This window comes from Manacus candei, unplaced genomic scaffold (genome assembly GCF_025592945.1).
Source record: "Manacus candei isolate 608988 ecotype Guabito, Panama unplaced genomic scaffold, ASM2559294v1 h1tg000086l, whole genome shotgun sequence".
Lineage (NCBI taxonomy): Eukaryota > Metazoa > Chordata > Aves > Passeriformes > Pipridae > Manacus > Manacus candei.
The window spans coordinates 5,939,251-5,955,527 of NW_026138134.1; the positions used below are offsets into that span (position 1 = coordinate 5,939,251).

Sequence of the window (16,277 nt, forward strand, 5' to 3'; positions counted from 1 at the left end):
CGGTTTCCATGGCGAGCCCCCGCCCGCGGTGACGCGCGCGGTGACGCCGCTCGGTGTCCGTGTGTCGGTCCGTCGGCGGCGGAGGGACGGGCGGAGCGGGCGGAGGGGGCGGCGCGGCCCCGGGGCCGCCGAGCACCGACCCCGAGCAGCCCGAGCCGCCGCCGCCGCCGCCCCCCGAGCCCAGCATGGTGATGGCCGAGCCCCGGCGGCCCCCGGCGCTGCTGCCCCGCGGGCTCGGCCCTGTCCGCGTCGGCTTCTACGACATCGAGGGCACGCTGGGCAAGGGCAACTTCGCCGTGGTGAAGCTGGCGCGGCACCGCATCACCCGCAGCGAGGTGAGGGCGCTCCCGCCGCATCCCGACCCCCCGTCCCGCCCCGCGCATCGCCGCGCTCCGCTGCCGCCCGGGGATGGAGCCCGCCCGGGATGGGGGGACCCGGCTCCGGGATGGGGGCACCCCCTCCGGCGGTGGAGCCGGCCCCGGGATGGGGGTGCCCTCCGCAGGATGGGGGTATCCCCCGGGGATGGACCTGGCCGCGGGGATGGGGGTACCCCGCCAGGGATGGGGGTACCCTGCCCCGGATGGGGGTACCCTGCCCCGGGGATGGAGCCGGTACCGGATTGGGGGTACCCAGCCCCAGGATGGGGGTGTTCTCCCGGGATGAGGGTACCCCTCCGGGGATGGAGCCAGCCCCGCACTGGGGGTACCCAGCCCTAGGTTGGGGGTACCCCTCCGGGGATGGACCCGGCCCTGGAATGGGGGTACCCGCCCCCGGAGCCGGGTATTCCCTTGCGCGCCCCTCGCCCGCTTTTGTCCCTCCTTCCGGCACCTCCCGCGGCGAAGGGGATATTTTATTTTATTGCAGCAGCCGGGTTGGTTTTTCCTGCTTTCGTCTTGCCCGGGAAGGGCAGGATAACGCCTCCTCCCAGCCCCTGTGGTTCAGGCCGCGGGCGAGTGCTCGGGGATGTCACCCCGAGGATGTCACCCCCGAGGATGGCACCCTCCCGACCCCAGGCGTCCTCGGGGTGAGCGGGGCAGGCGGCTGCTGGGTGAGCTGGGGAGCTCTCCCTGTGAGCAGGGGAGGTTCAAACCTTGTGTCGTGCCCGCTGTCCTGCCCTGGGTCTGTCCCGGTGTCCTGACCCGGCCGGTGCTTGGAGATGAGCAGAGCTTCTCCCTCCCTGGGTTATCCGTTCCAGCAGAGGAACTTGTGTGTGTCCTGAATCCTTCCGTCCAGCATCCTGCAAGTTAATCAAATTCAACCATTTTTAGCCTCTTTGTTTAACACCCCCGTGTATTACCCGGTGATTATTGTTAATACCTTGTGCTTTACCTACAACAAAAATGATTGTCAGTCTGGGTGGATAAAATGTGGTCGTGTTCACTTTAAAAGGGAAAAAAAAAGAAAAGAAGGTGTCTGGTGAGAGTAATGGCTCTGAAAGATCAGCTTTCTCCTATATGTTGCTCTTAGGTAGTTTTAGTCACTACACCTAGAGGTGAGGTTTTTGTAAGCCTGTGTTCTGGCTGCTTTCATTGTTTGCTGAAGAAGAGGTTGCCGTGCTGCTCTGTGCCTGACAAAAGTCATTAAAATGTTTCCTGAAGTGCAAAGTGAAAACCGAGCAGACCTGCAGTTTATTCATCGCCCTGGGCTCGTGTGGCAAAACCATTCCTTGCAGGAATGGAGAAATGCTCAGTTAAGGGAAGCAAACCCGTGGTGCTCACACTGCTCTGGCCACACAGGGCTAGATGGGCTTTGCATCCCAGGGGTTAACAGCAATTTTTCTTATTTCTCAAGTTCATAACAGACTCAGTTCTTTTTTAAGCCCTTCCTTGCTGTTCCTGAAGAGCCAAGCAAAGCCCTGGCAGTGTTAAGTGTTCCCTTCCCAAGTTTGTTGCCAGATGCCAAACTTGTAAAGGCTTCACTTGAAGATATTAAGTTGTCACTTGCTCTTCTTTGGCAGACTCTGTGATGGGGGTGAGAACTTTAATCTTTATTTGTATTGTACTTTTACAAAGTATGTTTGTTTAGCATTGTTCAAAATAACAAAGGTTACAGAAAACTTAGAACTCAGCAGCTTCTCAACTCTGGTATGATTTTTATTTCACCCATGTCCTAAGAAATTGCTGAATTCCAGTCCATTCTAGTACATAATAATGATATTATTTTTTTTTAAAAACCAACTTTTCTGTCCAGTCTGAAGCCTCTTTACCTTCTGTGTGATTTTTACAGCAGATTTGCCTGTGTTGGAGGTTTGTGTCAAGGTCTTTGATTTTTTTTTTTATTTATTTTTTATTTTTTTTTTTAGTGCAGCTGCATCATATTTCTGCAGCAAGAGATGCAGGAGTGTTTATCTGGAATTTAATTGCTGAGTTAGTTGCTGGAAGTACTTACATGGCCTTTGAGGAAGGGGAACCCTATTAAGATTACTTCTGGTGATGTCAGAGGAAATAAATTCCAGCCAAATACTATTTGGAATAAGCACTTCCAGTTTGGAGCACCTCATCTGATTGTTAGCTCACTGGGCACACAAAGTGGAAGTCCTGCTTGTTCATGTCTCCAGATGGAAGGCAGGTCGTATTTCAAGCTTGTTCTGAACTATTGCTTTAATTTCTTGAGTTGCTGATTTCTCTGTGCCTTTAATAAAATTCCAGGGGCAGAATACTCAGTTTTTTAGAAAGGCTGTGCTTGTGTTTCGCTGCAGGAAGGTCTGTGCTGTGTTGCTGCTGAGACTTGCTCAGAAAAGCTGTTTTAAAGGACTATTTCCTTGCCTGAGTTTCTCCTGAACCTTCCCATTTGAAACCCTTTACATTCAGAACCTCTTTTGGCATCAGTATTTTGAAATAGTGTGGTTCTGACCTATAAAATATTTGCTTTTTTTGTTTTTACACAACTCTGCCCAGCCAATAACCATCGAATTCAATTGCCTTGAATGTCAGCACTTACAGATGACGTGCAATCCATCCTTTTTATGGAAAACCTGCAGGTAGGAACACAGAATTGCAGAGTACAGGTGAGAATGGCATGAGAGCAGCCAGGGGTGGTGGATGGGGTGTGCAAAGTCAGAAACCTCATGGTCAATCCTGCATTCCTAAAATTGCACAATCAGTCAAAGAGAAGTGTGAAAGTCAAGGAAAATGGGGGGGATTTGTGGGAATAGAGGTGGTGCCTGACTCTTTTTCCTGCCAGTCCATTCAGGGTGCCCCAAAGGGGGGCCAGGGCTGCCCTCGACCTTTGCTTTGCTTGTTGGAGTGTTTGTTGCCAGTGAAGTGGAGGGCACGTGCTTTCCTGCCACGCTCATTTATCCTCTTGCCCAGAAATCCTGTGATCCCAGGGTAACTTCTGTTAATGAGGCGTGGAAATAAGCAACAGATTTTTATTTCTTTTTTTCCCCCCTCTGTCCTTGGAAGGAGAAAGGAAAAGAGAACAGAGGTAACTGGGAGCAGAAAGTTGAAGAAGAGGGAGATTTGCTCCTGGTGAAATAGGGTGACGTGTGAAATAATGGGAAAACTCTTGGAATAGGTGAAGGTGCTGCTTGGAAAAAGCACTTTCAGGAGGAAGGCAGGTCTTTGTGAATAGGCTGTGAGAGAATTGTGCCCCCCACCCACCCCCAAAACTCTGTAACCAACACCCCCAAGGATTAATCACCTCCAGAGGGACACTGGGCGTTGCTCCCCAGGTGAAAATAAAGTTCTTTATGTCCCCGTGGATCACACTCTGCCTCCAGCTGCCTGCTGGGTTACAGGGACTTTGTATTTTTCTCTGGCAAAATAAAAATTAAAAAAATAAACCCAACTCCTGATAGGAACTGTGGTAGCAGTTTAGCTGATCAGGTGTGCTTGGGTGGGACACAGGCAGGGACAGTTTGGATGTGAATTTGGGGGGAGAAAAGTTGTGTTGTGGTTTGATTTTTTTTTTTTTTTGTTTGTTTGTTTGGAGTGTTTGGGTTGTACCTTTTTTTTTTTTTCTTTGAAGAATTAAATGAATAACATGCAAACAATGAAAACTGAAAGCTGGAGTAGCTGAAGAGCAGAAGAACTTTCATCTTCTTTGACAATCATTTCATCTTCACTTCTTGGCAGCTTCAATTCCCAGATGTCAGATGAGGATTGAGCAAACTCCAGGCTAGTAAAAGAGGGAAGGAAATATGTGCTATCCCTAATATTTTACAAATTAGTGGGAATCACGAAAGTTGCAGAGATATTTTGGAATGTGACCCTTTGAGCAGCACAAACTGGTGATGGGGGAAGGGAAGGAACGGGATCCCCCTTCTGTTTTCCTTGTCAGAAGAAGTTTGTGCTAATATTATATATCGATATTTGGCCGGGGTTTTTCTGTTGTTTGTTTCTAGCTGTTGCTAGTAGTTGTTGGCAAGCTGTGTATTTAGGAACAAAACACACTCTTTCAGATAGGAAACTGTTCCAGGGCTTGAAGGAGCTTCTCCACCTCTAAGAATTACATCCCTTTTCCTGTCATCGTGACCCAGCTGAGCTCATGGACACGAGTGAGCTGCTGAGTGCTCTGTTCCTCCTCACATCAGTATGAAAGATGGGGCTGGAGTTTTAAGCATTCCCAAGTGCTTCTTCTCTCTAAATCCTCTCTGGCCCCGGCAGGATGTGTGAAAGTTAAAAGATGCAGAATAGACTCGAGATGTTTAATCTGCATTTGAGTGTGGAAGAAGAGGTGGCAGCTGCTCCTGTGCTGCTTCTCCTGTAGGAGATGCACATATATAATGTGCACATATATAACATGCACGCTGAGAATTGCACAAGGGCTGCAAAAAGCAAATTTTTTTCTCCTTCAAATAGGTTTTTACTCTGTTAAAAACCCCTCTGAATGGTCCCAAGTAACTCCATATCATGAGACAAATTGTGGTTTGATGCAATGGGGTGGGGTATTTTAAACCAAAAACCTGTTTAAACTTGAGATGCAGTTTGTTCTTCCTTAGTTTGTAGCTCCAGTAAGATATTCCTAATTAGCAGAGAGCTGTGCTTAGGGTTGTTTCAAGTACCTGTGGTTACACAACACACACCTTTATGGATCCACTGGTGGTGGCTGTCGACTGACTGATGCAGCTCCAGAAGTCCTGTTTGGGAATTTTGGACAGATTATGGATGCAGCAGCACAAAATTCACCTTTTAACATGATAACAGAGGTAGCAAGTGGTTTTCTGAGGCACTGGCTCCGTTCCATGGTGCTCCAGTACTTTGTTTTCCAACATATAATGTGATTTCTCAAGGAGTTCAGTGTTAGCTGTGTTAATAAAGAGCATTTTACAGTGCTGTCAGGATTATCTGGTGATGTCTGGGTGAAAACATTCCTGTGGCAGTTTTCCTCCAAGTCCTGGACACATGGCAGTGGTAAATAATTTTGGGGAGGTCTGTGTGGATGGACAACAGGAGGTCACTTCGTGTGACCTGTTCTGCATCTACACTGAGTTTTTATTTGTGGCTTTGGGGAGAGGGAAGGAAAAGTTTCCAAACTCTTGGAAGAGGGTTTTGCTGGAGCCATTTTGCTCCCAGTGATTGTGTGCCCTGAAGACTTGTTTTCCCTGAAGAAGGTTTTGGTTTCAGTCTTTCAACAGCCTTGGAGAGCTGTTTTATTTCGAGCCAGGAGATGGGATAGGAAACTTCTGGAAAAGGAAGAAAGTAGGAAACACTGGAACATGATTCACTGCTCTTGGCCAGAAAGTGCAGTGAAGGTTGTAGCAGGATCTGTGGCCGTGCTTCCCAAAATTATATCACCCATTCTTTCTTTATTATTCTTTTTTTTCAACGCTGCTTTCCTCTAATCACATTTTACTGGTGGTTGCTCAGGAAATAAGGGATTTTAACCGGGCTGCTCAGGGATTTTAACCATGTAAAGACAAAAAAAAAAAACAAACCCTTTTTTTATTTATATGAAATTGTATACTTATATTTTTATTTATATGAAATTGCATACTTCTATTTTTATTTATATGAAATTGCATACTTTTGTTTTTATTTATATGAAGTTGCTCACTTCTTAGGAACTGACATGATATGGTTGCAGAGCATCATTAACCTCAGAGAACATAAAACTGCAGTGGGCACTTGTTATTGAGGAACTGGAGTGGATTTGGAAGTACTTAATCTTTAAAAGGGAAGAAGGACAAATGAGTTATCTTGGGTTTTCTAGGGAAGTGGATACTCTTTTTTTATTTTTTTATTTTTTTTTTTTTAAATCTGGGAAACCAAAGTTAAAAACTGTTGCTGTTGGAAGGTGGGAAGTGCAGAGTTCAGGGTAAAATGCTGGAGATTTTTGGAGCTTTTTATGTGCCAAACTGGAGATACCTTGTTCCTGGTGTGGAAGGTGTGTCACCACTGTGTGACAGGAATGTCACACTGCTCCAGAGGAACCCTTGCTTTGGTTTTTAAGGGAGAAACAGCAGGTTCCAGCCCTCTGAAACCCCAAATAACGGGTGTGAAATGCAGAGATGAGGAGGATGAAGGAGAAAGCAGCTCCTGCCTCTGGCTGAGCACAGAGGGACGGGGTAAAATGAGTTAGAGGAAGGGCAGAAATGGGACACAGGGGTTGTTTTTAATAAATATTTCCTGATATCTGGGGTTCAGTGGCTTTGCTGTGGTTGCTTTGACACTCTGGAGCTTTCTAGGGAAGTGATTTCTCCTCAGGCTCAGAACTGGTGCCTGCAAAAAATCAGAAGTAACCAGAAGTCCTTTTATGAGGTGTGATCTTAAATTGGGCTGGGGAGGCTGAAAGGTGTGTGGAGGGGGTTGTGGTGGGGTTTTTTTTTCCCCCTAAAGCTGCAGGAATGATTATTTGCATCCTCTGCTGCCTGGTGGCATCGGGGCAGAATGTCTGAATGAGAAAGTGGCTTCACTTTAGTTTTATGCAAACCCCAAGTGGAGCTGGAAGGAATAGGACTGGAATGGGGGGTAAAAAACAGGAGCAGGATCAACGTGCTTGATTTGCCTGGGTTTTGTCCTCGTAGTCCAAAGGCAGAAACTTTCAAAGGGAGACTTGTAATTTTGGTTTTTTTTAGGATTTACCACCTTGAGCATCACTGGTCCATGTGATGAAGAATAGAGGCTGTGCAATAACTTGTGATTAATGGTGAAAAATGTGTAGCACGTGGCCTTTTTTGCTTGTTTTTAATGGCTGCATATGACAACATTCTTACAAATGTTTATTGCTTCTTGATAAAATTGTTTTAGGGAGTTCTACATTATTTTTAAAAATTGCTTAAAAGTTTTAGATGTTGTTTAAAAGGAAAATCCCACAGCCGCCTTTTGAAATTTTTTTTGGTCTGTTTTAGATGAGTCTTGTTCTGCTTCAGCTCTGCAAAAGAGCCTCCTGCATCTCACAACCCGATTTTCCCTGATTACCATTTAATCACTCATAGCAGAATCTTATTTTCCTGTTGGATGAGGGAGACAAGGGACTTCTAAAGAGGTTGTGGAGCAAAAGCAGAGTGAAATGAAGTCAATAAATAGTTAATTGTGAATTCAGGTGGGTCCCTAATCAGTGTTACTGGAGATAATGAGGTTCACCTCCTGTGGATTTTGTCTCCTGCTCAGCAGCTGTCTCCCATGTTCAATAGTTTGTGAAATGCTGTTATAATTGGGAGCATTTGTGTGACTTACATTGTTTGCTCCTGCTTCAGCACTAATAGTGTGATATTCAGGGTGAATAAACACCGTTTATACATTCAGCACTCTTTAGTATTTTTATCCTTTGCATGGTTTTTAGAGTGGCAATGTTTTTGGTTTCTCCTTGGGTTCAAATTTTCTCCTTGGGTTCAAATTTTCTCCTTGGGTTCAAATTTTCTCCTTGGGTTCAAATTTTCTCCTTGGCTCAAATTTTCTGAGTGTCTGCTGTTTGAGACTTCCTAAACATGTGTAGTCACCTTCCCTTTGCAGGTGGTAATTAAAACCAAGGTCAATAGGACCAAGATGTGTTTTGTGAACTAACTGAGATGTCTTTCCAAGGTTTGACTGATAAATAGATCTGTAGAGTTGGGTTGTGTTTGTTTTTTTTCTCTGAAGGGATAAACTGCAGATGTCCTTTTGTAGTTGCATACTAATTAACAATTAAACATGTCACAGTTGAAACCACGTGGATCCACCGCCATGTTTTGGTGATTTGGGTTGAGCCAGCAGTTTTTCTCACTTTAAAATATCACTTTGCAGTTGTGGGATTCAAATGGACTCCAGCAATGGACACCAAGAGGCTTTTAAAGAGGGTTTTTGTCCCTGTCAGCTGTTCCTACCTGCTGTTGGTACAAGAGCACCTGGAGCACTGGCTCCTGTGTCTTCCATCCCATGTAAAACCTGCTTTTTCTGACATATTTAATGCTGTCAGTCTGTATTTTTTAGTGTGGGATTGGAAATTCTGAACTCCAAGAAACCCCCCAGCCATCTGGGGCCGTTGCATTGTCCCCCTGTATAATGAGGGCAAAACTAATGAGGAAAACGTTGGGGAGTTTTCATCTCACTCTTGCTGCTTGTCTGCAGGTGGCAATAAAAATCATTGACAAGTCTCAGCTGGATGCTGTGAATCTGGAGAAGATCTACAGGGAAGTGCAGATAATGAAGATGCTGGATCACCCACACATCATAAAGCTCTATCAGGTGGGGTCATGGTGGCTCTTCCCCTTTCTCCCCATCTCTTTTGCTCCTGGATGAACTCTTCAGTGAAAGATTTTGAAGGTTTTTTAATTGTGATTTTTTATTTATTTATTTATTTTTAGTGCCTGTAGTTTGTGCAGTAAAATATGGGTTTGTTTTGTAGTGGTTTCTCTTCTGTTTCATCTCCTGTCCCTGCAGCACATGGTGAACTGTTTGGGGCTGCTGGCATTTCTGCTCCAGTTCAGTCTTGCCTTTAAGGCTTTCCTGAGATACTCCCTTTAGGATCTCCCTGTTGGGGCTCTGTTTAACAAACAGAGATAACACACCCTTGCTTCAAATAAACCTGGCTCAACAGAGATCTGGGTGTGCTAAAGCTCTGAATTTAAGGTCATCTGACAACATCTCCAAAGGAAAAATGAGCACAAGGACTTGGACCTGTGGTGGGGGAGTTCTGGATAAAGATGAAGATCCCAATTTAACTTCGTTTTATGTGAAAGGAACTGGCACTTGATCTATAAAATATTGATCTGCCAAGCAGAGAGGGACCTTTAAGGAGTTAAATAAAATAAAGTAATATCTTCCACAGTTCCTTCTGAGTGAATGGCAACACACAAAAATGGGAGAGGAGGGACTGAGAAAAGTTAAATTAAGCCTGGAGATCAGGAAGATCATTTAAAGAGGGGGGTGATGATTATGCAGTGCTTAATCCTTCACTGTTAGTGCATTGGCTGGTTAAAAATGCGTTTGGCAGGTGAGTTTGTTTTTAAAATAGCCTTCAAATTGTCCCACTTGGCTACTTTTATCACGTGCCCATCACTGTGCTGGGTTCCCACCAGGAGTTTGAGTTGTCTCGTGTCAAATAAAATGCAAAGACCAAATTCACCGAGGTCTTGTGCATGAACAGCTTGTGCTGGACTGTTTCATTGAGGTTGTTGAAAGAGACCCAAAATGTGTTGAAATGGTTGTGTTGTGCTCAAGGTAAATCCAAAATGGTTTTTTGAACTGGAGGATTTTTCCCTTTGGGTCAATATTTTGACTGTGCTGTTTGCACACCTTGTGCAGTTGGAAAGATGGTGATAACTCCAAGTGCAAGGCAAAGCTTCCAGATCTTTAGCAGAAGAATAAGGATCCATTTTGGTGGTTTTTTTTGCTTCTTGCTCTTCCCACAAGCACTCATGTGTGATTTCTTCATGGACAGGTGATGGAGACCAAAAGCATGTTGTACCTTGTGACAGAATTTGCCAAAAATGGAGAAATTTTCGGTAAGCAAGGGAATATTTTCATCTTCAACATTTTAATGCACTGGGTAATTAAGGGTCTTTCTGGGTCTGTTGTTGGAGACTTAATATTTCTGTGCACTTTTGTCTGAAGTCATAATTTTTTTTTCTGCTTTACTGGGGTGATTTCTCAGAGGGGCTTCTGGAATTGAGGGTGGGATATTCTGCTGTGGGTGTCTTTGCCACTGTTATATTAAGATACTTTAAGGACAGTGTGACATGTTCTTCGAGGTGTGGGGGTCAGGAGCTGGTAACTGGTTAATGTTCTTTCAATGCCCTGTCAGGCTTGGTGTTAAACAGCCTGGTATTAAACCCCATTGAGTCTTTTCAGCTCTGCTAAACCATCCCCTCGTGGTGCTGGCTGATAGTTCATGGGCAGGGTTGTTTCTGACCTGCTTCAGGGAGATTTTCCCCACTCAGCAGCAGTTTTGTGTAGCCATGACTTTCCCCAGTTAATGTCACTGCAATAAATAATGTGTTCAGCCCCAACCCTTCAAATCCTGTCACCTTTTGGATGATATCTTTGCTTTTAAAGATATCTTTTTTTAACTTGGCAGAACACACGAATGAAAAAGGTTTCATTTGTGCTCAAGACTTTACAGATCTGGAGAGTAAATATTTGGGAAAACACTTCTCACTCTAAACAGCAGCCAGACGTGCAAACACTCCTACATTAAATATGTACAGTAACCATGCAAAGTGTGCTCTGGGTGTGCAGAAGAAAAAAGCAGCAGTTCCATTGACACTCTTCCCAGTGCTTCTCTTGCAAACTTGCAGTGACTGATGCACAGATTAACCAAAGTGACCTGAATTCTGCACTGGATTTTGTCCTGCTCACTGGGGAAGCCCAAGTCGTGTCCTTTTGTCCTCAAACTAAATTTTACCGAGGGTGAGGTTCCCTTCATAACTAGTCCTGGTGACACTGCAGTACCGAAGAACAGAACACAGTCTCTGATGTTTTTTAGACCATTTCAGCACAAAAACCTCCCTCAACAGAGCCAGACAGGAACTGAGGTGGTTTTTTTTTTTTTAATGATAAAGATTCTTTATAACATTTAATGTAGATTCCTCCTCTGAAATTCCAGCTGCATTCATAAGATTGGAAATACAGGGAAATCCCCTGAGAAGGGATTATTTGTTCCTTACTGAGCTTGAACTGGGTGAGGGATGTCTTGACTGCCTGAACCTGAACCCAGCTCACAGAAGGTTGGAAGGGATTTGTAGGGAATGACTGTCCAGCTCTGCAGCTCATTGCTCAGGACCCTGGATGGGGGCTACAGCCTCAAGCCATCCTGTTCCAATGTTTTAACCACCTGCAGAGAAAAGAACCCTTAGGTTTAAACTGGATTTCTGGTGTTTCAGTTGGTTTCCACTGCCTTTTGTCCTTTTGCTGTGCACTTCAGCTGAGAGGAGCCTGGCTTTGCCACCTCCCTCCTGTTCAGTATTTATACACAAAATGAGATTTCCCTCTGCACCTTGTCTTCTCCAGGCTGAGCCCCCACTGCTCTCTGAGCTCTGCAGACCCTTAATCATGTTCATTAACCATCACTGTGCTCACTTTGGTGTGTAACAGAGCTTTAACATTGCAAATTTAACACGGGTACAAACCTAAATGAAGGACTGCATCTTAAAGCACTGACCACTGGGTTTGCAGGGCAATGCCTGAGTCACATGTTTTGAAGTAAATACACCTTAATCTTTCAATTGTCCAGCAAACAATTGTACTTTGGGCTGCTGAAAAGGCTGGACAGGGAGCTGGGGACAACTGTCCTGCTGTGGATCCAGCTGAACCTAAAGTGTCTTCTGGTTTCTGTTTCATTATAGTCAAATGAAAAAATCCAAACCCTGCTGTGGAAATGTGTAGGCAGAGGGTGACACAAGGCTGAGATTTGCCCCAGGGGGTGAAATGTGGAGGTTTCCTGGCAGAGGTGGCTTTGCTGCTTCAGCCTTTGCAGGAGGGGTCTGTCCAGTAAAACCCGGAGCTCTGCACACACATATTCCAGCAGGGCCCACGTTCTGGATGTCTCCAGCAAGTTTGAGCTGTCCTGGAGTGGTTCCTGTGCCCGGGGGCTGGCACAGAGCCTGGATCCCAATGCCAGCCTGCCCTGTTTGCACACTGGTTAATGCACAAACGGGGCCCATGCCCTGGTGGGATGTGCTGGGTTCTCCCTCTCTGGGTGCTTTCAGAACAAATGGCCTGTTCCACTCAGAGCTGGTGAGACACTGAGGGCCAGCTTGGTTTGGGGTCTTTAAATGAGTCCTGACAGGCCAGAGCTGTAAAAGCAAAATGACAGCTTGGATTCATTAACTTGTTTGCTGCATTGCTAACAAATGATGGATTAACAGCTTAAAGAGCTGGCTTGTGCTCAGGGTAATTTAGTTTGTGCCTTTGATATCTGACTTCACCTTGATATCATATGATTTGTCAGTCACTCTGTGACTGAATGATATTTAGCTTGCAAATATTATGATCTCCCCTTACTGCCAGGCTTTTGTTTGTTCTTGTGCTTTGCCAAGTTAAACCAGCTGAAAAGTGTTTGAAGGCTTGGGTAGGTTAGAAGCTCTGAGCAGAGTTTTCAGACCTGCTGGTTCCAGGGATCAGATTTTATCCTGAAGAAAGCAGAAAAAGTTTTTAAATGAAAATATTGCAGACAGTTATAAAGCCCCCAAACAATATTTTAATTAAAAATCCCCTAAAACACAAGCTAACAAAGCCAGGTCTGGCAATTGTGTTGGGCAAGATGATCCTGCTTGGATCACTGATGTCACACAAGTGGCTTAGAAGATACAATTAATTGCTGGGTGTAAAATCCATATGCATTTGCTGCTCCTTGGCCATTCTTTGTAGGATGTCAAAGGCAATTCCAAACCCATCCTAACAGCTGATTCTTTGATTTTTGTGCTCGTAAGAGAAAGAATAGAATTGACTGTAGAAGCTCTTTCTGTCAAGACTCACCCAGCTGCTGCTCCCCTTGTTTTTGTTCCTGAGCATAAACGGAGTTGTTGCTTTCAGGGCTAACGTTGGTTTTTACAACGTAATCAAATATGAAAACAAAATGTTCTTTTCTGCCTGTGACGCAACGAAGACAAGAGGGGAGGTCAGGATGGGCACTCTATGGGTACTTGTTTTATTTCCAGAAAACAAAAAAATAAATACTTTCAGCCACTGTGCAGCCTCTGCTGAGGCTTCAGAGGGAGAAGTGTGGGGTGGAGCCTGCGGGAACTGAGCAGCCCCAAGCCTGAAGTACCTCGTGGTGGGTGAAGCCAGTTATTCCAAGCACTCCCCACGAGTTGTGCTCTGTGAAAATACTGCTCAGGCAGCTCTGAAAGAAGGAGCAGAGCAGAGTTTCGTGACGCATCAGCTTTTTCTTACTCTTATTTGTTTTCTTTTCTTTCCCCCGTTGTTGGGGAGGGTGTTTCCCATTCTTTCCGAGGGCAGGGCGGGAGGAAAAAGGGTTTGGCTGCGACACCTTCTGAGTGCCGTTTATTCCAGGGGAACCCCTTGTTTCCAGGGCCCTTGCTGGCTGTCCAGCCCACGTTAAGCCTGGCTTATCTCCCCAGATTACCTGGCCAGCCACGGCCGCCTGAGCGAGTCCGAGGCCCGGCGCAAGTTCTGGCAGATCCTGTCGGCGGTGGAGTATTGCCATGGCAGGAAGGTCGTGCACAGGGACCTCAAGGCTGAGAACCTCCTGCTGGACAACCACATGAACATCAAAATAGCAGGTACTCCCAGTGCAGGGGAGGTCCAGTGACTCCTTGCTGTTGTTGGGGCCGTCCCAGTCCCTCGGTTGGTGCTGCCCAGGAGACCCTGCTGTGCTTGAGGCACAGAAAATCGGTGAGAACGTGTCATATTTTTGCACTTTGTGGTCCAAATGTTTCCTGGATTTATTTCCTGGATTATCCCTTTCAAGAAAAAAAAACAAAAAAGAAACAATTTTTTTTTTTAGAGTTACAGATGCTTTTTTGTGGGTGCCGTGACACGTCTCTGATGCTGCCAGATGTTCAGGTTAAAACAGAGTTAATCAAATAACTTCTTTCAACATTGGGGAAAAAAAAACTCAAAATGGAAGCTTATTGATTTTTTTTTTTCCCCCCTTTTTGCATGCATGATTTCATTTTAATTATAAATTTAGAGGCAGCAGATGTTGCTAGCGATGGAAATAATTTTCATTACAATTCCTTGAATCCTTCCATACTGATTTTAGCCCGACAGGACTTGGGAAAAGTAGGTAATATCTTGATTTGGGGGACTGTTGAAGTTCAGACATCACTAGTATGGGAGCAGGGAGGGGAGATGGGAGCTGTGAGGAGCTGCTTTGGGAAGGAGTGAGTTTGCTTGTCCTGAAAAGGAGCTGTGACTCCACAGCCAGCCAGGCTGAGAAGGGTAAAGTGATAAAACATTTCTGATCATTGCTGCATTATTTTACCCTTCCTGGCAATTCTGAAATGGTGAAAGGGTTTTGGTACATCCTTGAGCTTTAACCCAGTGGGTTCAGCAGCACTGCTGCTGTTTGTGGGGCATTTTTCTTTTTCTCATTTCTGATTTCATCCCTGCATTCATCTCCAGGAGCACCTGGAGATTTATGGCTGACAGACAATTTATTTACCAGGACAATTTATGCCTTCAGTAAATACTGTGTCTAAGGGCTGCAAGTCACCCACTTGCTATGAGTAATGGAACTAAATGGGAGGGAATTTTTGTGCTATTGTTCGTCTGAGCTTTCCTCGCCTTCTCCCCGTTCCCACCACCACACTTTGCCTCCTGATTTCTCTCCCCATCACTGTGCTGCTCTGTAGGTTGTTCTGTTCAGCCTGGCACAGTTTTTCAGAGCTCCTCAGGGCTCTCAGCCGTGCTGTATCCGGAGTCATTCCTTTCCTGGATGTCCTCAGCGCTGCAGGGACGTGAATTCCTCCCCCCCTGAGCACCACACGGGCTCACAAAAACACTCCTTCAAAGGCATCTCGGGAGACCCGTTAACCAAAGCAAGGTTAGAGCCATGAACTGCTCAGGCACAGAGAATTTCAGTGCTCAGGTTCTCCAGGGACTCAAATAAAAGCACTGATAAATGGTAGTTATGAGATTCCATCAGCTGCTGCTGCTCTTTCCTGCCTCGGCTGCTCTCCTGCTCTACTGCTCTATTACAGAAAGTTAATTACAGGTGGTCTGTATGCAAATGAGCCCATTAGCTGGCACTGGTTCTTCCATGTGTCGCTGTCAAGCTTTATCAGGTTTGCTTGAGTGATAAAGGAGGAAAGTTAAGACTGCTTGGAAACTTTGTAGTGATTTGCGCTGAGTCAGTCGTTTTGTTTTTCTCTCGAAAGGAGATAAATGATGAACTCCCCAGAATGTTTATCTGTGATTTTGGAGTTATCTGGTGCCGTGCAGAGCCCTGAGAACACTCTCTTCCAGTCGTTCATACTCTTCATGGCCCATTTATCAAAGTGTGGAAGAACAGAGGGCAGCCAGGATCCCAGCTCTGATAGCTGGAATTAGGCTCTAATTTGAATTAATCTAGGAATTGAAAAATGGCACAGGAACTGATGAATTACTTTGATAAAGCTCTGCACTGTCAGTGTTTACATGGGGTTCCAGCACTAAGCATGAGGCTGTTCCTTCCTGATCACTCCAAGCAGCTAAAAAATCCCCATAGGGGTACTCCTGACCATTCCAGGCTCATCCTGACTTCCAGTGGTCCTCTTGATTCATTCTGGTGCTTCTGAGACTTTTATTGAAGCTTTTACTCTTGGAGGACACAACATTTTTTAGTCAGATACAGGGAAGTGCATAAAGTTACCTCTGTATTTCAGCTGCTGGGAAAATAAGATTCAAAAATAAATGCTCCTAAAACTGTGAGCTGGGTGAGACTGCCACCTTTGATTAAAACAGCAGGCTGAGCTGCAATTTAATAGTGTTAATGCTGCTCTAAAAGGAATGGGATGGATAGCATTCATAGGATCTTTCTTTTCAGTCTTAGTAATTAGCCAGGAAGTGGAGGATGTGTAAAACACTCGAGGGGAGAGCTCTGATGGACTCATTTTCTAGAAGGTATGGGAGGTGGCTGGGAGCAAAACCTTCAAACCTCAAGTTTAGCCTAAGTAGCAAAAAATGAAGGTATTAATCAGATAGAGTGAAGGCTGCAGGTGAGGAATGCCACTCCAGGTTTGACATGGAAATGGTTCTCCCCAAAGTTCCTGGGTTGGTCATGTCACCTTCACCTTTTGCTGGTTTTTGAGGGGATCTTAGGGACTGATTTGGGTTCCTGCTCACTGATAACACCGTGCTCTCACGGGGACACAGCGTGCTCCTGGTCTGTGCAGAGAAAAACCCTGTGCACTTGTGAGGATGGAATGCAGGATGGGACACAGGGAGCTGCAGGATGGGACACAGGGAGCTGCA

General features: G+C 45.5%; 1 protein-coding gene across 1 annotated transcript in view; it reads left to right on the plus strand.

Annotated features, from left to right (window-relative positions):
• The first annotated feature begins 103 nt into the window (after window positions 1–103).
• The window catches only part of SIK2 (salt inducible kinase 2), a 35,087-nt gene continuing 18,913 nt past the window's right edge, over window positions 104–16,277 (plus strand). The window contains exons 1-4 of the mRNA XM_051812580.1: window positions 104–335; window positions 8,490–8,606; window positions 9,802–9,865; window positions 13,442–13,603. Coding sequence (XP_051668540.1) covers window positions 186–335; window positions 8,490–8,606; window positions 9,802–9,865; window positions 13,442–13,603 — 493 coding nt within the window. The 5' untranslated portion in view covers window positions 104–185. The remainder of the gene's footprint in view (window positions 336–8,489; window positions 8,607–9,801; window positions 9,866–13,441; window positions 13,604–16,277) is intronic.